At 45.2% G+C, this 21687-nt stretch overlaps 1 protein-coding gene across 1 annotated transcript; it reads left to right on the forward strand.

Annotated features, from left to right (window-relative positions):
* Positions 1-13526: 13526 nt before the first annotated feature.
* Positions 13527-20097, forward strand: C8H11orf42 (chromosome 8 C11orf42 homolog). Its single transcript, XM_078659080.1, has 3 exons — positions 13527-13562; positions 15118-15802; positions 19897-20097. Exons 1-3 carry the CDS (start codon positions 13527-13529, stop codon positions 20028-20030), a joined length of 855 nt encoding a protein of 284 aa, XP_078515206.1. The 3' UTR covers positions 20031-20097.
* The last annotated feature ends 1590 nt before the right edge of the window (positions 20098-21687 follow it).

The following is a 21687-nucleotide window of genomic DNA, read 5'->3' on the forward strand; positions in this document are numbered from 1 at the left end:
CTATATTGTGTTTGGATATATCTGTACTCTTTCTTCATTTTTGTCATAATTCAGTTGTGTATACAATACACAGCTTTGCAGTATTGTTAACCCCTTTGCTGTTCCGTCACGGCCCCGCCCGCTCTTTAGAACGCGCCGCGCAGGCGCGCCGAGCGGGCCGTGACGGAACTGCTCCATCACCAGCACAGCGCGACCGAGGCTGGTGACGGAGCGGTTACGTCACCAGCATGGAAGGCGTTAAAGTAATTGGATGACTTTCTTCCCTACCGATGCCCTGTCGGACATTGTTGTATAACTCATTCTAAAGCAGTCTCAAAAGAAGCTACCCCGTAATACCGGACATCCTTGGAATGGTATTCTCCAAACCTTTTGCCTTCACTCCTCCCATCTGCTGAATTCATTTTTGTTGGCTTTAGGTCTCTGCACTTCATCACAGCTAAGCAGTGCTAAAGTGCTTGCACTCTCTGCTTAAAATTGGTAAAAAAAATAAGGAAACCTAATTGCCACATTTAATTTACCTATATGTTGCTAATAAATGGCACTGCCAGTACTTAATGCCTGTACATTTTATGCTACTAGTGGGCAGCAGCACTCATTGTGCAAACCAAAAAGTTGCAGTTTTAAGCTGCCATGTCAACCTGGCAAAATAAACCTTTTGCAGACCTAAACATTTCTTATTAGCGCTTATATATCAATTCTAATGTATGTCCTGAAGGCCCCCAGGGCAGAGTGCATGTAATTTAAAAAGTCGAACATTTGTACTTATGTTATACATGTCCTGACAGTAAATAACTACTAAAGTTCTTTTCACTTTTGTAAGGTCTATCTCTACAATTGACTAACACTGGGTAACATTATTACATTTAATAACCACTCACTTTACATTGGTAGCAGATAGAAATATGCTGTTTACACTCAAATTAATTGTAAATTAAAATGCTCTTTAATGGTGAAGTCAGATTTTAAGTTACAATTTTGAAAGTGCCGCTTTTACAAAGTTGGCATTCTCTTGTCCCAACCAAGTGTGCCTTTCTGTCAGTGTCCTAAGTCACATGACTGTGAATGGCTCTGCTGTTTGGGGGTGTGTATTGCTTTCAGATAGTGAGACAAAAGGGGGTGTGGACAGGATGGCCCATCGTGACAGGATGTTTGGAGAGGGGCTGTACCCAGCTCACTTACACTTTCAATGGCTTTGCCTACAGCACACACACAAAGGAACCTCACACCAGGTCCACCATTGCATTTTGTCACCCAGAAACAATTTGGAGCATTGACCACGGGAAGAACTTTCCAGAACCAGTCTTGGGGTAGGACAGGGAGTCCCCCCATGCAAAGGCTGGCACCAGGTATACATATTGGACTTCCAGAGCCACTCATGGGTCTGTAGAAAATTCAGAAGAAGGACTACCCAGCTGCCGTAGGACTACCCAGCTGCCATAGGACTACCCTGCTGCTTGGAGGACTTCCTTGCTGTATGAAGAAGCAAGATTGGACCTGCTGTCTTTATCCAAGGCAACCCAGCGTGACTCCAAAGTTCATTTGGCTTGCCTCCTGTGTGGATTACAGGGACAGAACAAGCTTCACAGGCTCCCTGCAACTGCCCAGCTGCAGCTGGACTTGCCTGGACCTAACTGAGTCCTGCTGTTGTCCTCTACTGGAGTGAGTCCTCATCTCCAAGAGGAGTTCACCAGGTCCTTGACCCTTGGCAGGCAACAGTGTATGCTCCTCCAAGAAGAAAAGGGGAAATTCTGAAGTGTAAGCTCCTCACAATAGTAAATGGGCCCATTTGTGCCAAAACCCTGTGACCTGCAATGACCACCAACACAAAGCTCCAGTCAGACTAGCTGTTCGTGTCGACAACGACCGTCAACAATGACTGGCAAAGTAAGACCTGCACTTCACACTGCAGTAACTATAGCGGACAAGGACTGCCAATGCGACGACTGGATTTTTGTGCTACAGCAATGATGGTCTGCGATGCTTGACCTGCTCTTTGCACTGAAAGCTTCCTCCTCACGGCCTCTTCCAACGTGTATGAAACTCTACACGCGGACTTGAAAAGGCCACTCTTCAGTTGGATTAACCTGGTCCCTGTTTCCGACCTGTGCTCCATCATAGTTGCCATGAACTTGGGACTTTCCCTCCGGTCTAGCAAGAGCAGAAGACAGCAAGTGGTGCTTTGTGCTATTCTCACACAAAACTTTAAAATTTAATGTCTCTGATTCTACTGATTGGTTTTTGTTTGCTCTGGTATCATTCTATTTATTAAAATTCACTTTATGTTTCTAATTGATTTGGTGAACAAATGGCTGGCTAGTTCCAATGCAGGCACCCTTGCACCATGGCACAGGATGCCTGCATTAAAATCAGGTTGTATTTGCACAGGAAGGAACAACCGTTAAGCCACCCCTGGGGAGGCGCAGGGTTTTGACACATTCCCAGAAATGTGTCAAATACTAGGGGAGTTGAGTGGGAACACTCACTGCAACGCCCATGGCATGCCTCCCTGAAACATTGTGAAGCAACGCAGCTACTTGCGCTGTGTTGCCTCACGTCATATCTACAAGGCCATAAAAAAAATCAATGGCTTTGCGTGAACCTCGCAGGTATGATTGAGAGGTCAGCGCCACCATAGCATCAATAAAAGTGACGCTCTGGCAGCGCAGGCCTCTTGTAATGAGGGCCAGAGATTTTCAGAAAAATAAATGGGTAAACTTCTTGGCAATTTCTGAAAGACAAATGTTATTGCCATCTGGGAAGAGGAGTTGGAATCGGGATTAACACAAAACCCTCCTGGACATTGAGCTTTAACTGCTGATTTGTCGGCAATCACTTCCTGTTCTGAATGTACCTGAATGTATCCATGCTTCTCCCAACTAGCAATAGAGCAGGCTATCGCGACAACTGAAATCTAGATCCCGATAAGCACCCTAAATACTTCTCAATCTCCAGGGCTAAATTACTTACCGGCCTCTGTTGTGAAGTCAAACGTCTTATCCTGGTCTGGTAAGCCGAAGGAACCTGACTGGAAAGCACCAGGTCACACTAACATATCCACCACTCAAATTACTTTCATATTTCACTATATTAATTCAACACTAATACTTATGGGTTCCAGAGTAGCGTGCTACTCGCCAAAAAAGCGCTTCAAAACCACATTAGGGGTAAAAAGCGCTATATATATACAAACCTCTTTCCCTATTCTAACCCGCTGTGTACCCTTCTCTATACAAATAACTGAATAGCATACCCACCACTCAAATTACTTCATATTTCGCTATACTAATTTTTCAACACTAATTCTTCATGGGTCCCGGAGTAGAGTGCTACTCCCCAGAATAGCGCTTCAACACCCCATCAGGGGTAACAAGCGCTATATAAATACAAACCTTTTTCCCTCTTCTATCCTTCCGAATCCAAATAACTGACTAACCTATCTACCACTTATATTACTTTTCCTATTTCACCATACTAATTCAACACTAATCCTTTATGGGTCCAGGAGTAGCGTGCTACTTGCCGAAAAAGCACTTTGACGACTCGTCTGGGGTAGTAAGCGCTATATAAATGCAATTACAATACAATACAAGACTGTCTAGGATAAGAAAACAAGTTACTTACCTGTAACTTTGGTTCCCCAGTATTGGTAACTTTCATAGATTCCCATGCTTTGTATCATTCCCCGTCGGCGGAATGGGAGCCTCGATAAATAAAAAATATCATAACCATAGAAACAAAAGAGAAACCAGGCCTAGGCCTCATCTCATTTTGTAGCATATCACCCTCTTTGTGTAAAAGAGCCCAAACTTTTCTCAACAACCAATCAGAACAGCCTCACCACATAGAACCTTCCTGAGAGAGCCTCAGAGCCTCAGATTTTCGTAGCCATTGTGCAACAGCCACTATCTCTGTAAAAACAGGCTGAGCTTTCCCAGGGGAGGCGGGTGGGCGCATGGGAATCTATGAAAGTTACCAATACTGGGGAACCAAAGTTACAGGTAAGTAACTTGTTTTCTTACCCCAGTATTGGAACTTTCATAGATTCCCATGCTTTGTATCAGAGTAGTTAGCAGTAAGCCATAAAAGCACATTTTGTTACCTGCATCACATGACATGACAATATAAGTACCCTCATAGGAACAAATCATAAAATGTGCTATACAGGAAGGAGGGATGTTAGGGAAAGCTCACCTCTTGTTGAAAAAGATTTCTGAGGACTGCCTGTCCAACAGCAGCGTCATCCTTCACCGTAGACTCTAAGCAGTAGTGCTACGTGAAGGTATGTGTACTGCTCCACGTCGCTGCTCTGTAGATGTCTTTGACAGGAACCCCAGCAAACAAAGCCACTGAAGATGCCATCGATCTTGTGGAGTGAGCACGGACTCTTGATGCAAGTGGTTTGCCTGCTGCTTGATGGCAGAATCGAATAGCGCTGGAAATCCAGCGGGAAATGCTGCACTTGGTTAGCGGAAGTCCCTTCCGCGGAGCACTGTAAGATACAAACAGTTGTGAAGTTCTTCTAAAAGATTTTGTGCGCTCCAACTAGAACTTTAAACACCTTTGAACATCCAATGAATGCAAGGATCTTTCTGCAGGAGTGGTAGGTCGCGGAAAGAATGACCTCAAGATCAAAGGTTCGTTCAGATGAAATTCAGATGGAACCTTAGGGATGAATTTTGGATTAGTCCGAAGGATTAGAACATCCCGCTTGAACTGAAGAAAAGGTTCCACTACGGAGAGAGCCTGCAGCTCACTAACTCTCCTGGCCGATGTCAGAGCCAACAGAAGAGCTAGTTTCCATGAAAGGTATTGAAGGTCCGCCTTGTGGATGGGCTCAAACGGAGCTTTCATTAGCTGAGCCAACACCAAATTAAGTTGCCAAATTGGAGGTGGAGGACGGACTGGGGGGTACATCCGAAACAGGCCTTTCATTAATTGCTTGACAATTCTAGCCGACCAAAGAGAAGGACCTGAAGACGTCCGTCTAAACCTTGAGATGGCTGCTAGATGCACTTTCACAGAAGAATGTGCTAGTCCAGATTTAGCCAGTAACAGGATGTATGGTAAAATTTGATGAGGAGCTGAAGTGTACGGATGGAGACGTTGCTTCTGACACCATAGGCAGAACCTCTTCCACTTTGCCTTATACGTCTTGTTAGTACCTGGTGCTCGAGCCTGAGACAACACCTCCCTACACTCCCTGGGGAGATTCAGATGTCGGAACTCCCTGTATTCAGGAGCCACGCTGTTAAGTGAAGCGAGCCCGGATCCGGATGGAGTACTTGACCTTGAGACCTCGACAACAGGGACGGAATCAGTTGAAGGGGGATCGGATGAGCCTGGGAGAGTAATAGGAGTTCCGTGTACCAGAACTGCCGGGGCCACGCTGGTGCAATCAAGATCATTTTGCACGGCTCCGCTTTGGCCTTCCCGAGTACCATCAGAATGAGGGGTATCGGTGGAAAAGCGTAACAGAATGCGCCGTACTAGGCAATCGAAAGCGCGTTCCCCAAGGATCCCGGATGGTGATCCCTGCTTGCATAGAACCGGCATTTGGTGTTCTCCGGAGTCGCAAACAGGTCTATGGTCGGGGTCCCCCAGACCGAAAAACATCTCTTCCAGAATGGCCTGATCCAACTCCTATTCGTGAGTGGTCGATTTCTGGCGACTCAGGGCGTCCGCAGTGATGTTGAGCGAACCCGCCAGGTGTTCTGCAGTCAAAGCAATCTTGTGAAGGATTGCCCAATCCCAAGGCAATTGAGCTTCCTTGGACAGAGTTTGAGATCTTGTTCCCCCCTGCTTGTTGATACAGTGCATGGCCGTCGTGTTGTCCGTGCGGACCAGCACTGATTGATTCTGTATTCGCGGCAGAAAAGCCTGTAGAGCTAATCGGATGGCTTTGAGCTCCAACAGGTTGATGTGGCACTGGCGTTGACTTGGATCCCAGTGTCCACTGACTTGTAAGTCTTGGAGGACCGCTCCCCAGCCTTCTAACGAGGCGTCCGTGGTGATAACCATGGGAGATGGAGGAAGCATGAAAGACAAGCCCTTGGTTATGTTGCTCCTTACGACCCACCAGTCGCATGCCTTTCTCATTTCTGGCGTTATTGAAATCTGGTCGTCGAAAGAGCCCTCTGCTTGGTACCATTATTTGTCGACCTGCTGCTGCAGAGGTCGCATTCGCAGCCTGCAATGCGGAATCAATGGTATGCAGGATGAGATCGACCCTAGAAGGGACTTGTAGAGTCGGACTGACATAGATTTCTTCTAGAGCAATTGGCGAGCCCAGAGCATCAATTTGTTTTGACGATCGACTGAAGGGTAAGCCGTGCAACGTTTCATGTCCAGAATGGCCCCCAGAAACTTTGCTGACCTGGACGGTTGGAGAACTGATTTGTTCTTGTTGAGCTGAAGGCCCAGGACATTGAACACTTGACTGCAGGTGGTAATAGCCTCGGAAGCTTCCTGGAAAGATGGAGCTTTGACTAGCCAGTCGTCCAGGTAGGGAAAAACCTCCAGAGATTGTTTCCTGAGGAAAGCAGCCATTGGGGCCAACACCTTCGTAAATATCCTCGGAGCAGACCTTAGGCCAAAAGGAAGTACTTTGAATTGGAAATGGCTCTTGCCTACTGTGAAGCGCAAGTATTGCCTGTGAGCTGGGTGGATCAGCACATGGAAGTAGGCATCCTCTAAATCCAGAGTCGCCATGTAATCGCCTGGATTTAAAAGACGGAGAATATCTTGACGAGTGACCATCCTGAACGAGAGTTTGATGAGATAGGCGTTGAGCTCCCGTAGATCTAATATGGGGCGCCAAGTTTCTGTTGTTTTTCGAACCAGGAAGAACCTGGAATAAAACCCTTTCCTCCTCTGCGAGAGAGGTACAGGTTCTATTGCCCCCTTGATGAAAAGCTGGTGGGCTTCGAGACGTAACAGTCCCAGATGTTTTGATTGACAGGCGCCTGGAGATCTGGATGGAGGTAGATGTTGAAACTCCAACGTATGGCCACTATTGATGATATTTAAGACCCACTGGTCTGATGTTATAAGTTTCCAGCTGTCGAGACAAAGAGATATCCTGCCCCCCACTGATGTAATCGGAGGAGGAGGAACAGTAGAAAGAGCCGCGAGGCCGCTATTGCCTCTTGGAGTTGTCATGTCCTTGACGATTCTGGCGGCCTCTCTGCGATTGACGAGAGTAAGACGCCGACTGGCCCTGACGTTGATTGGAATATTGAGGCTTGTAAGACTGGGAGGACTGGGACGAATATCTTTGTTGGTTGCCACCTCTGTAAGAGGAGCAACCTCTCCCTCTTGCCCCTCTAAAAGGAACTTTATGGTAGTTCAACGAACCCAAGGACTTTGCCGTGTCCATATCTTTTTTAATGCTCTAAAGGGCCTCATCCACATGCTTTCCGAAAAGCATCTCTCCATCGAATGGTAAGACCAAGATTTTGTTCTGAACCTCCTGGCGAAACCAGGTTGCCCGCAACCAGCCCTGAAGCCGTAGCACAGCTGATCCAGCCAGCGCACGAAAGGCAGTGGATGCGATGTCCATAGCGCAATCTATCACTTCCGATGGAGACCTCTCTCCTTCCACCAAAACTTTCCTGGCCTCATCCCTTGTAGATTCCGGAAGTTGTTCCAGAAACGGGGACAGGTCGCACCACATCTGGCGATCATACCTGTCGAGAATGGCAAGGGCATTAGCAGCACGGACAAGGAGACTGGCCATAGAGGAGAATCTTTTACCCACATTGTCCAATCGCCGTCCTTCTTTATCCGGAGGTGTAGTAAGGGGCGTGGACGGATTCTTCGATTTGCTCTGCGCTGCTTGAGAGATTACAGAATCCGGCTTAGGTTGCCCCAGAAGACAAGCTGGACTGTCATCCGGCGCTTTGTATTTCTTCTCAAGCCTGGGAAGAACAGGAATGACTGTCGCCGGATTTTGCGTAATTTTAACTCCCTCCGACCATACATGTTCGATGATAGGAATAGATCGGACCGACCTCTTGAATGGTTCTTTAAAATCATACAGGAAGCAGTATGACTGCACAGTCGTTATTGGCAGACCAAATCTGACAGCTGCCCTCTCCATGAGGTTGTGGAATCCCCCAATGTCAGCCGGCGGAGAAGTAGCTGTATCCTGCCCCGCCACATCTGGATCGTGCGCACCACTATCATCATAGTCCAGATCGGGATCATGCGCAGGTTCCTCCTGGACATCATCATCAGAAGAGACATTATCCACTACTTCGTGGACTTCCTCTCTGGGTTCCGGGTGCACAGCCCGTGGAACCACCGTCGTCACTATGATTGCCGGAGCCGGAGGTCCAACCGGCGAAGGAGGGCGCTCCTGCTGTGGAACAGGTGGAGTGGGAAGCCTGCTCCTGTAATCCTGCAGCATCAGTTGGAAATTCGATATCAGCGACGATGGCATGGCCACCATGTCTTGTCCTAAAGGTGGAGGAGGTGTGGTTTGTTGGACATATTGTTGTTCATAATATTCCTCAGTGTCCGTATCCTGACATTTTACATTTAAGTCCGAGGGACTGTAAGCATCCCCATATGGATTCTCCTCCTCCTCGTCATCAGACTCCTCATCAAACAACATAGTTGGGAGTAAGGATGTTACTCTTCTAGGAGAAGTCATCTCCGGCGTTATTTGCTGCTTGCGCACGGAAATATGCACTTTTTTAATCATCGTCGACGGAGTCATCGTCGAAGGAACCGTCGATAGAGAAGTGGTCTTCGTCAACGGAGCTTTCATCCTCGACGGAGGATTGATCGTCGACGGGACTTTCATCGTCGACGGTGGAACAATCGTCGACGGTGTCGTCGACGAATTCGTCGTCATCACCATTGCAGTCGCCGTCGTCGTCGCCGTTGACATAGTCTTCGCCGTCGAAGCCGCCGTCGACACTACTCTCATCGTCATGATCGTCGCGTCGAGAATGCAGCTATAGTCGACGAGCACGAAGGCACCTTAAACGACGATGATGGTCCCAATGGAGTCGACGTCGACAGAGCTACCATCGACAGAGCTACCGTCGACGGAGCCACCATAGAAATCAAGGCTTTCTGAGAAGACGTCGTTGACGTACCTGCCGATTTAGTCGTTGACGGACGCTGCTTTTTATCCGGTTTCCCATCCTGCGAGTCAGCAGCCAGTTTCTTGCTCTCCTTCACTTTTAAGATTGGCTGTGAAGGAACAGAAACATCCTTTTTCATCTTTTTGGCTGTGTCCAACGCAGCAGCCTGTCCCAGCCTCTCCTTTTCACCTCGGTGAGGAGATTTAATGGGACTAGCCCTCTCAGACCTATCAGAGATCTTTTGTTGGGCTTTGACAGGGATTTCTGAAGAAGTAGAGGGAGGTGACCTACCCCTCTTTCTGGACCTCCTGGAAGATGAAGCAGATGAAGAGTCCGAAGACAGCACTTCTTTCCGTGACTTCATCTTCTGTAGCCAAGTTAGTAATCAGCCATCCCTATCTCTCAATGTCTTTGTAGAAAATGTCCTACAGATTGTACAATCTTTGGCCTTGTGGTCTGGATACAAGCAATAGATACAGTCCTCATGCTTGTCCTCCACAAAAAGTCTTTTTTTCGCACAGGTAGCACAGGCCCTGAACAAAGCCTTCTTTTCCTTGTCTGACATAATAATTTTCTGAAGTAAATTAGAAGACGAATTGAAGTTGAAGAAAGAAAACTGAGCAGAGCTCAGTGGAGACTCCCTAGCACAACGTGCGGTAGAAAATCTGAGGCTCTGAGGCTCTCTCAGGATGGTTCTATGTGGTGAGGCTGTTCTGATTGGTTGTTGAGAAAAGTTTGGGCTCTTTTACACAAGAGGGTGATATGCTACAAAATGAGATGAGGCCTAGGCCTGGTTTCTCTTTTTGTTTTTATGGTTATGATATTTTTTATTTACCGAGGCTCCCATTCCGACGACGGGGAATGGTACAAAGCATGGGAATCTATGAAAGTTCCAATACTGGGGTAACTTCATACTCTAACTGAAGCATAAAAGTCTAAGGCCACTGCTGAGATCAAATGATTTTAATTGTATGATAATGTGGTGTCTTACTCTTCGACTTTAATGATCTTTAACACTGATAGTCCTCCTGTCTATCTTTATTGTTCTACAGATTGCAAATGACATGGGATTCAAGTTGATCAAGACCTTTCACCTAAGTAATTTTGTTAGACCATAAAAATATACACCTCATTAAATCTTACCTTTAAAATTTGGAATTACACCCTCAGGCAAATTGTGGAACGAAAAGTCTTCATAAGGCTGTGGGAGACCTTCCCTTTTTGCTTATTATTATAAGAGGAGATATTGATAAACAGTAATAGCAAATTGGCTGAGTCATTACTTTCCTTTAGAATTTGGTTTTAAAGGCATTGTGTAATATCTAATCAACGAGGACGGCGAGTTTTTTTTATTTTTGCTAACTCTGCAAAGTAACACCAATCAGGACTGTAAAAGAGTTTACAACTTTGCTTTTCCTAATTTTTCAGCAATATGGAGGCGGTGGTAAACAAAAGTGTTTTTTGCAATAAGTATGTAGGGTCCACCTTGCAACTAGAAGACAATGCATTTTAACTGCAATTTGTTTTATTGGTGAACATTGGAATTGTATATAACTATGAATATTTATGTGTGTTTTAATCTGTATTGTTTCACTGAAGCATAAAGTCATTTGATATAAAATGTTAATAAGGTTAATTACTCTCTTATTGTGGCCTCCAAGTTCTTCAGAGCAGCTGCCATGGGCAACAGGTACTGCAAATTGAAAAAAAACAATACATGAAATATAGTAGCAGCTTATTTTATTCTGATCTAGCACTAGCCATGTTTTCCTACAGCTGTACATGGACAATGTATTTGAGTACAGTGCAGTATTTAAAGTGTGGGCAGAAAAATAATTTGAGCAAAAAAAAAAACCCGGGAGGGAGGGGGTTTGGTGGCCAAGCAGAAAATTATGAGATTAGAAATCTATAATGCTGCCTCATATTCTAAATGTATACTTTTGATTGCTCCCCCTCTTAAGAAAAGGATTCAAAATAATGAAAGATTCACAAGTGCATTAACTATGCATACCGTAATGGGTTTGAATAGGCCCATATTTATCAAGCTTTTGCATCGCCGTTGCTTCACGCAAGGGAGTGCAAGGCCGACGCAAAACCTACGTGACATTTATCAACCCACGCAAGGCCACCCTGCATGGACCTGCATGGCTCGAAAAATCTTAAGTAATGCAAGGCAGCGACTTCTGCTGCTTTGTGTTACGTTGCGGTACAAAAGGGGTGGTGATGGACGGAGCATCTGAATCAATCAAACACTCACACCCAGTCAAAAGATCTGGGTTTGATCCATCACCGTTCTTTAGCCCACTCTGCCACCACAGTTCAGACATGGCTATATGCAAATCAGTCTGACCCTGTGCCTCATGGGAACAGTCCAGCCCGAACTGCCAAGCCATGTCTTCCCTGGACCGGAAACAAGCTTCCGAGGACCGGTTTCTGGCATTCTAGCCATCTTCAGCCTGGCTTGCTGGAATCCAGTGGCAAAGGGAGCAAGGGAGTCTGAGCATACCCTGCCACACTTATGGCGGCCAAAAGCGGTACAAAAGGGGGTGGTGATGGACGGAGCATCTGAATCAATCAAACACTCACACCCAGTCAAAAGATCTGGGTTTAATCCATCACCGTTCTTTAGCCCACTCTACCACCCCAGTTCAGACATGGCTATATGCAAATCAGTCTGACCCTGTGCCTCATGGGAACAGTCCAGCCCGAACTGTGTTACGTTGCGGCAGGGAGGTGTTCCATGGGTGGAGCGTGGGTGTTCCCACACATCCACAAATGTATTTTGAGGCATTCTCAGATTTTCCATTAGTGGTAGACCTGGGAATGTGTCAAAATGATACACCCCCCAGGAGAGGTGTAACAATGATAAATATCTTTATTTAGCCTCATTTATTTCCTTTCTATGTGTGAGAAAATGCTTCGCAAGATTGTTTTTGTAGAGGAAGTTGTCTTTTCCTGCACAAAAACAACACTGCCTAAAACACAGGCACCCTTGCAACAAAATGCAGGGTGCCTGCGTTGGTGCTAGGCAGCCAAAAGTGCGCCAGCGCTAGGAAAGTACAGAAATGCACTGTATAATGGTAAACATGGTGCATTTCTGCCCTTTCACGCAACACACCAAGGTGTTGTAAATTTTTATTTCAGAAATGTAATTCCATAAAACATACACTCAATAAAACACTTAAATACTACATTAAAATCAGGTCCCAACAAAAAAGTGCAATGTGCAGTGTAATAGATAATACATTTCTTAACCAATCTGTCCCTATTTCTAGTACTGATGGCATTTTAAGTTATTTTGCATGTTTTTAAAATCAGATAAAAAATACATCAATGCACAATAATAAACATTTTTACTACCAAGTGCTGCATCTATATATAAATTGAGCCTATCATTTCCATACGGGACAATTGCAGGCACTTAAAAGAAAAAGTAAATTTCTTTTTAAGCTAAAAGTAGAAGTAAAAGTAATGCACCTGAGGCTAGCCCATATTTCCTGAATGACTAGACAAATCGATATTTCAATAACTGGGGGGACCATGATGCCTTATGATCCATCATGGTGCCTAGGTACTCAAATCTAAAGACTTGTAGCTTAGCAAGGTGGCTCGCTTTGTTGCGCTGTGTGAAAGATTGATACATCTGTCTCCTAATGTAGCATGCTGGGAGCAGGTGGTAAACGAGACAGGGTACAAGGTGCGGTATGAGAGGAGGTACATGAGATATAGAGGGTGGCAAAAAGAAGTAGGGATGTGGCCTGGCAGGGCAAGTATTACATACTCTACCCCCCATGCCTTTCAAGAAGGATGTGCTGGGGGCAGGACTCAGCTGTACGTGCAGCCAAATCTCAAAGCAAATTTACCAACCGGATTTCTTAGCCGGTAAAAACAAGTCTGGTGTACAAACACCCAGGAAATCCAGGGGTAGGAACATTAGGCTAGCTAGAATTGGGCAGAGCATTGTGCAACCCAGGTATATCTCATCTCTCAATTGTAATTGGTGCCTACATCATGTGCAGGTATCATTTGAGTTTAACATTCTTTTAACAAAAATATAAAATTGAAAAAAAAATAAAAGGTTAATAATTTGTATATAAGCATGCACAAAGCTGTATGCAGTGCTAACCAGAAGTTACCTGTGTATAATGGTATCATGTGAATGACGTACTTGGGCATACTATCGTAATGGTATGTTTGGAATAGCAGTGGGTGTATTTCTGAAAGCTGGAAATGTTCTAGGTAAGTTTGAAAATTATGGGGCATATTTTTGAGCCCCTTTGCATCGCTCTTGCACCATGCAATGTGGTGCAAGAGCGACGCAAATTAAAACTTAGATGCGTGGCTTCATAATTCCCGAATAATCGCTGCGTTGCATTACTCTGTACCAGGGAGGCGTTTCCATGGGTGTTGCGTGGGTGTTCCCACGCAACATCTATGGGTTTTGATGCGTTGCCAGATTTGCAAGAACAGGTAACCTGGGAATGCGCCAGAAAGATACGCCCCCCATGAGAGGCATAACTAGGAGAGAAGAGGCGTGGCGCCGCGGCTAGGGCGACTGACTCCGGAATCTGGGGATCACGGTTCGATCCCCGGCACCGGCGGCAGATTAGCCCAGCACCATGTGACTCTGGGCAATAGCTCGCTTAATCTTCCCGACGGCCCCCGGCGCCTAGAGACCCTTACGGGTGATTGTGCGCTTTACAAACGTGGATTATTATATCTTTATTTCTCCTCTTTCGAAGTGTGCTGTATTCTGCAGCACACACAGAAAGAGGAAAAAGCCTCTCAGGAATAGTTTTGTGTAGGAATTTGTCCCTTCCTGCACAACAACAATCATGCATTCCAACCTAGGACTATTGCACCTTGGTGCCAGGGTGCCTGCATTGACACCAGGCAGCCCATTGTGCGCCAGCACAGGGAAAAGACAGGAATGTGCCATATTGCCTTAAATACAGCACATTCCTGCCAGTGACACAGCATAGTGCCACAAGGTGACTTGCTGCGCTGCACTGCACCACTTTTTCATAAGTATGCCCCTTTATGTGTTCGTATTGTATTCTCTTGATGTATTTACATGCACTGCATTTTGGCATTGCCTTTGTGTATTGTACTGTAGTACCTAGGGAATGAGCTCGTCTCTAGGGTCATCATGCGGGAGTTGTATTTCTCTACAGTCACATGGAGAGGCAGTGTTTCGGTACAGTGTCATCTCTATGGTATGTTTTATATAGGTGCACGGCTATGTTAAAAGTTATTCTTCGGGTTCAATGAGTTGTACCATGGATGTGGAGCTCTTTATAGCATTAGAGAAATATATATTGTATATATTGTGAATATTATAATTCTAATTCTAGGTAGTATCTGGCCAGTATGTTTGTTTACGGGGTTGTCTGGACATTGTGTTGGTGTGTGCTGATATCTAGGGGTTGTACATAAGTATTGTGTTATTTCAATGCTGTATTTATGTATTGTGCTATCTAAAATGTTTCCCTTTGGTACTGTTACAGCAGGCATATGTCTTCCTGCAGGTTGTATTTGATATGCAGGTACCTGGATGTTCATGCTAAGTTCCTATGTTCTACAGATAAGTTCACAAGATTTATGAAACCAGCTTTCCCTCCAATTCCTCACTAACAGACTACCTTTGACTCTGTGCAGAGCTGTGCTGCCTTTTAGCTAGATGTGTGCTGTACAGATACTACATAAAGACAATGGTGATGAGTGGAGAATGCATTTATGATGCCTAAAAAGAAGCTGCTTCGATATTATTCTACAGTTCCTGACTTGACCGTACCTTAAAATAGATCTTGAAAACAGGCCACCGCTCAGTTGTAGTTTATGAAGCTGGATCTGCCAAGCATTTACCATTTTATTCAATTATTTATTAAATCATAAGAATGACTCAATATATTAGCCTACAACTGAGAAGAAGCCGAAGGAAAGACCAATGATTTCTCCTCTATTTTGCAGTGTAGTACATCTCTTTCCCCATTACGTTAGACAACTCTCTGTTTCTCTCTTGCAGGTCGTGGATAAACTATTTGGAGCGCATGTGGTGGCTGTTCCGTATCTGGAAGATGCCTTGTCTTATGACCTGCTCTACGTTGTCATCAAGCAGTCTGAAATCCCGCGAAACCATATCCGTTGGGTGCAGAAGATCATTCCTGTGGGTCCCTTGCATAACCTGGTGGAGCACAACCATCACTTAGATATAATCAAGAGCAGCTTGGACCATGTTTCCAAGGTTCGCCCTGACTACCAGTACGCGGAGAGCCACCTCATCAAAGGCTCCACCAGGTACATCCACCTCACCCTGAAGAACATCAACAAGAAGATTGTCCTCTTCGTTCTGAACCCAGGAGAGCTCACCCTGAGGCCGGACCTCCCGTGGTTGCCCGTCAGAAGGATATACGTTATCTATGAGGTCTTCTACTGCTCTCACCTTCAGCTTGTAGTGACCGATGGGAAGGAACGGAAGGAACTCAAGCTAAGTCAACCTACACCCATCGGTTTCTCCTACTTGAAGTTCTCTGTAGGTTCAAAAAGAATGATTGGTCAGCAGAAGAACACGGGGAAGTCTAAGCTGCCCGGGAGAGGGTCGTGGGTACGGGTGTCAACTGCCTTGGCCCATCATCCAAGGAAAGGAAAGAGTGCGGGGTCGTCATATAAGCAAATAAAGACAATCCGGACTGTCTCAAGACTGTTATCTGGTAAGGTTCAAGTGATGGGTGTAGTGAGGAGATAAGAACTGGTTTAAGAAGAATAGTGTTTCAAATGTTAGAGGAAAAGCCATTGTCTCTCATTTACAATTGCCTCTCTATTTTTGAAGTGACCGAGTTTGGCCAGCCCCGACTTGAATGTGGGGAATATCTTTGGTAAATTTAATATCGTTTCAGGAAGAAGTTATACCTAGAGTTAGTCTAGCTCCAGGCATTTGTCCTGTGTATGTTTGATGAGTAGTGTGGTTCCATCAACAAACGACTCCACAAATGATGGATTCTACCTTAACGAAGAGTCTGAAGAGTAGTGAGACCGTAGAATGGTTCATCTCACTCGTGTAAGGGAGTCCCCACACTTCCGAGCCTTTGAGTTCAAGTACATGATTTGGGGGGGGGGGGGGGAGGGGGGGTCTCTTCAAGTTCCCTTAGTGCTGGCAAAGAAAGAAGTGACATTTGAGACCTGCACTACACTGAGTTAATTTCAAGAGACAAATATACAAATATATAAGGGCAACGTGTGAAGGGAGTCCAAACAAAGGACGTGGAGGGCTTCTCGACTCATCGGAACTCAGGGTGTTGATACACGTGGCATCTCAGCCATCGCAAACACAACACAAAGCCCAACCCTATGCACATACCCACACCCAGCACACTCTAGCTGTGCCGAATGACCAGAACTGACCTCCCCATCCTGAAGACTGTTGTAGACGCCTTCCATCACTCGTGCTGCATGGTCATGTCCATAAAACACTCACTGATTCAGATGAGACATTACACACACCCCGTTACTAATTCTGCTACCCCAAGGGTATGAGGGCCACAGGGCAGGGTGCAGTTCCTTGACCCCAGAGGAGGGACAAAAGGTGAGACATCTTGTGCTGCCTAACAGGCTTGGGTTTACCTTGTTGATAGTGAGTTATGCTGCCCACTATGTTATGACGCGTTTCACCACTCAACTTTCCCCCTTACTGCTGGATTGCCCCAATGCCCACCCTCAAAGGGCAGCAAGGAACCCTGACTGTTGATATTTCACTCACACATTTTTATTGTGTTTTGCAGTTGTAGAAGTGAGCAAGCACAGCCATGGCACCCATTTGGTGTGTTGTGTGAATAATGATCAAGTCCCAGGGCATGATGGGATACCCATCTCTTTAGAAACTAACAGACTAGCTATTTGGGCCCAACTTCACAGCCAGTATTCTGGGCCTTACTAAGCACAGGCCAAGTACCCCGGCCATGTGCAGACATGCCAGTGACTGTTCATAGGATGGGCTCTCTCTGCCTCTAGAGTGGGGCTCAAGGCGCTGCCTTGTTTGACTCCTGAACTCCCAATCCAGTAAAGAGATCGCCTTCCTTGATCTTCTTTGGTGAACTATTAACCGAATAACATTTTAGGGCACAGGGATTAGTTTTGAGCGATCAGGGATCCACCAGAACAGTTCTGGAGTGGATAATATTTTATCGGTTGACCTGATGACAGCTCGGTTAGAGAGGTTCAAAATGCACGTGTCTGGTTGCCCGTAGCAAGACAGACGGCCAAAGAGACTTGCACACTTTAAACTTAAATGCACAGCTCGCTGCTGCCACTCAGCAGCAATGACCCCGTCCGGTCCTGACACCCGATTCAGGACGGGTTGCTAAAAATAAAATAATAATAAATAAACTTTATTACCATTTTATTTTTCAGCTCTGGGGCTTTTCTGGGGGGGCTTTTTTTAGCGGGATGACGCTCCTCCACTCTAATGGAGGAGACGCCCATCATTATGCAGATGACATCATTATATTTCGTAGGGTTCCAATTGGCTCACAGAGGAGAACCAGCCTATTCTATGAGTCAACACCTCCAAAATAAACACTCCCAAGACTAAAGTCTTGTTTTTCTCTAGATATCAAACAAAAAGATTTGACTTTAGAAGGTCAGTGGGTGATGTAAAATTAGAAAAGGTAAACATGTTCCCAATTTGGGCTGGAAGGTTGCACAAAATGTATCTTGTGAGCCACAGCTACAAAAAAAAAACCAATCTGCCCCTTTTATAACTTGTACAAAGCAATAGAAAAAAGACACATTGTGCAGTAAAATGAAGTATGGCTTCCAAAGAGCTGCCTACTGCACTGCATATTCTTTGACAGAATTACAGAGTATGACATTCATTCATACTCTGCAATTCTGTCAAAGAATATGCATGTGTAACATTGGGAAGATTTTATTTCAAATACCTAATGACACTTCTGTTCAATCAATACACCATGAACTGGATTTGGGAGGTAAACAAAGGCATACACAATAGTTGGTAATGCATTTCAGGTGAAATTCAATCATGCTCAGAAATTTACTGTGTGTAAAGCTCACTGGAGCTGGGGGGAAAGAGAAGACCTTTATGAGAAATCTAAGCTTCGCTCTAAATAGGTTGAGAACATCTAAAGATTATTTACAATAATGGTATCTAAATAAACTGAATGTTCCTCAACCATATTTTCAAATGTGGACTGACCACGTGGTATGTAGATTCATTTTCCAACTAACTATGGGACACATCCTGTATAAGGATATTTCATAAATAGCCAAACTCAGAATCCATTGGGTCATTACATGAAGCAAGGATACAAGAATTGTCCCATCTTTCCGTGTGCGGAGTCTCTGCAGTCGTAAAGCTACTATTAGTAAAAATTAAACTCTTAATTTGTGAATACCAAAAAAATGGTAAGCTTACACAAAAGTGTAAGTTTACCTTTGTTAAACAGCTAATAGTAGCAGGCTGTATGCCTATTAGTATTGCTGATAGGAAGCCATACAGGTCTTGAGGAGGACGAGTGAGGAACTTTGAGGCATCCTGCAGGTAACTTGAGGAGTTTTCAATAGGAAGGGAGCAAGTCTACCCGAGGCAGCTTCATGATTGCCATAGCACAAGTATTGTGAGATATAATGTAATCAAATCAATGGTTACATAAATATATACAAGATAGGATCCCTCTTCTTAGCTACAAGTACCTTCACCCACATTTCGCCATCGAGCCATTTGCAACCAGTAAAATGCTGTTTGTCATATACCAACCCTGTTTTGCGAGTCAGTAACCTGTTATCAACCTGCAAAATAGGGTTTGCGAGTAGCTATTAGGAAAGGGCGTGTTAAGGGCGTCCCATCCATATTGAGGACAGAATATCGACGGACAAAATATGGGAAGGTAAGTGCATATAGGGAAGGGCTCATTTACTATCTTAACTCCACATCTAAATACCTTGAGGATATATGTACCGTATAGGTATATATATGGGGCGTTAGGTATAGGAAATCTAGACTTACCTGCCGATATTTTATTTTCGATACTCTGTACGCCACATTGTGTGTGTCCCATTCATATTGTAGTTTCGATATTCAGGAGGCATGCTGACTTGGCAACAAACCAGGGTATTCAGGCCTCAGTTTGGTACCATGCTACATTAAGGCCTCAGAATACTGGAAAAACCTGCCTATACTCACAGCCGTCGCTAGAAAACTTCTGGAGAACAATAAACATAAATGTGACAGATTTTCAAATGTAACAAGAGCTCTATCTTTTTCTGACACCTTCTCATTACGACGCTTATGAGTCGTTCCTCTCCAATCGCCCAGCCCTGGTTATGTGGCAGCTTCATCGTTGAGGTGGATAAAGTTAAACATAAACGAGAGACGGGTAGTAGACGTTTTCTAGCTTCAGAAGGATCAGCGACATCTCCTGCCCCTTCCACAGAGTGATAGATGGTATTGTTTAAAATGCGGATTGTGCAGTTTGATAAGTGACATCTATGGTGAGATACCAAAGGGTTAATTCAGAGTAATTAACACAAATACTGGAAATAGAAGTATACACTCAACCAACTAAGATATGGCTAGTTATCACCAAAGACCATGATCACATAAAGGTACTTTTCCTTCCAAGTGGTCTTGAAACAATTTGGTGATAAGCAACAGCCTCCTTGTGATATTCAGTTGGGGATATGTTATCTGGTAGATTGCAACTGGCCATTGCATGCTATTCTGCTCCTGTGACTAGTGTCTGCTTCTCAGCCCTAATGCCCCGCCTTGCTTCTGTCCTCTTTCATTCAGAGACCTTACCTTTCTCAAGCCACCGGGACCCTGAGACCATCGACACCCCCTCCAACTTCACGGCAGCTGAGATGCGCACCATGTCGCTACCTCTCCTCACGAGTGCGGCCTCAGACTCGGACAGCGATGAGTGACCTGGCTGTTGACCCCAACTAGGGACAGTGAATTGTTCTGGAACTTTGGGAGCACATCTTATGTTCCGCCTCCTGCAGTTAAAAGCATGTGCTACAAAGCAATTGTGTCCAAAGGTCTGCCTGTCTTACTCAAAATTGTACAATGAAAACAGAGCTGTTACAAATATTTTGGGATCCCAACAGAGAAGGTTCTTTTCCCTGTGTTTATACACTGAAGTGTGGAACAAACAAACTAATATGGGATAGCTATTGTCCCGTTTGCTGCAGCTGTCGGCCAACGGCCGTCGCGAGCACTACCTCTGTAGTGCTGCGCACGTCCGTTGGCCGACGTGGCCCCGCCCGTTTAATAGAACGTTCCGCACTGGAGCGGAATGTTCAGAGCAGCAAACGGGTTATTCACCCTTTCCCTCTCCTGTCCTGTGTGTTGGATTGCGTCTGAATGCTGGATTGCTCCCAGGGGCTCCGAGTGGGGGAAAGGTGCATGGGGAGGGGGGTGACTGGGAGTTGATGTGGTCTGACCATCAGTATCAAGGGGCCCTCAGGTTTATATACTCTGGCTAAATTTGCTACGTTTAATAAAACTACAATTCTAGCCAGGGAGCACTGCATGAGGCCACTAACACAGTTACCTTCTCCCTTACGAATAAATTACCACCCCCCCAAATTAGGGGTCAGAAATTGATGAAAGCTTTGCAACTGCAGTCACAAGCCATTTAATACATTCCATTCCGAAACACAAATAGAAGAACCTCCATAAAAGCACCTTCAGGCACAAAAACAATCTCGAGAGGCATATTTCTCTTTCTATGCGTGAAGAAGAATGCAGCACAAATAGAACGAGGACGTAACAAGGAGAAATAAAGATATTTGCCCTCATTATCCCTCACCTGGGAGGGCATAGCATTTTGGCACATTCCAAAGCCTACCAGCAACGGTAAATCGGGAATGCGTTAAAATCCATGGGAGTTGCGTGGGAACACCCACGCAACCCTGATGGAACGCCTTACCAGGGCACAGTAATGCACTGCAGCAGTTTGCGCGGCATTGTGTTACTCTGGATTTATTAAGTCAATCAGAGCTATGCAAGGCGGCCTTGAGTGGCTTCATAAATCTCATTTTGGGCTTGGGTCGCGCATTAAAAGCATTGCCTGTTGCAAGCGCGACGCATCCCCACTCATAACTATGCACCTAAGTAGTTAAAGGTGTTTGCAACAAACACTGCCTTAATCACCTACGGCATGAAACAGCGCCAATCACAATGTTTACTGATCCAACGTCAACTCCCTCCAACGACCTACCTCTCATAGAACATTCTGGTCCAGGCAGACTTCAGCACCGCCCATCCACCCGCCTAGACTGACCATCAGGCCACCTTCCCACCTCCATGGGAAAACCTGTCAGTTACTTTAATCACACAAAACAGTGTACAGCATTGCCACCTCACAGGATTAATAGCAGCAGGCACACCCTTCCTATAATGATGTATAAATCAGTGAATGAATTCACTCATTCTGTTGGGTGAGGTTTCTACAGTGGGAAAAGAAATATCAGGAGCATCTTTGGTGACATTGCAAATAGAATTAGTAAACAAAAGACCTAAAATCACATATAAAGTGGATAAAAAACAGGAGGCCACACAAGAGTCCACAAGGAGCAG

This window comes from Lissotriton helveticus, chromosome 8 (assembly GCF_964261635.1).
Source record: "Lissotriton helveticus chromosome 8, aLisHel1.1, whole genome shotgun sequence".
Lineage (NCBI taxonomy): Eukaryota > Metazoa > Chordata > Amphibia > Caudata > Salamandridae > Lissotriton > Lissotriton helveticus.

Excerpts from the sequence above, each read along its gene's own strand:
- C8H11orf42 (XM_078659080.1), top strand. The coding sequence starts at position 13,527 with ATGGGTTTTGATGCGTTGCCAGATTTGCAAGAACAG. Across the intron at positions 13,563-15,117 it reads TGCCAGATTTGCAAGAACAG|GTCGTGGATAAACTATTTGG; the intron begins GTAACCTGGGAA and ends TCTCTCTTGCAG. Across the intron at positions 15,803-19,896 it reads TGTCTCAAGACTGTTATCTG|AGACCTTACCTTTCTCAAGC; the intron begins GTAAGGTTCAAG and ends TCTTTCATTCAG.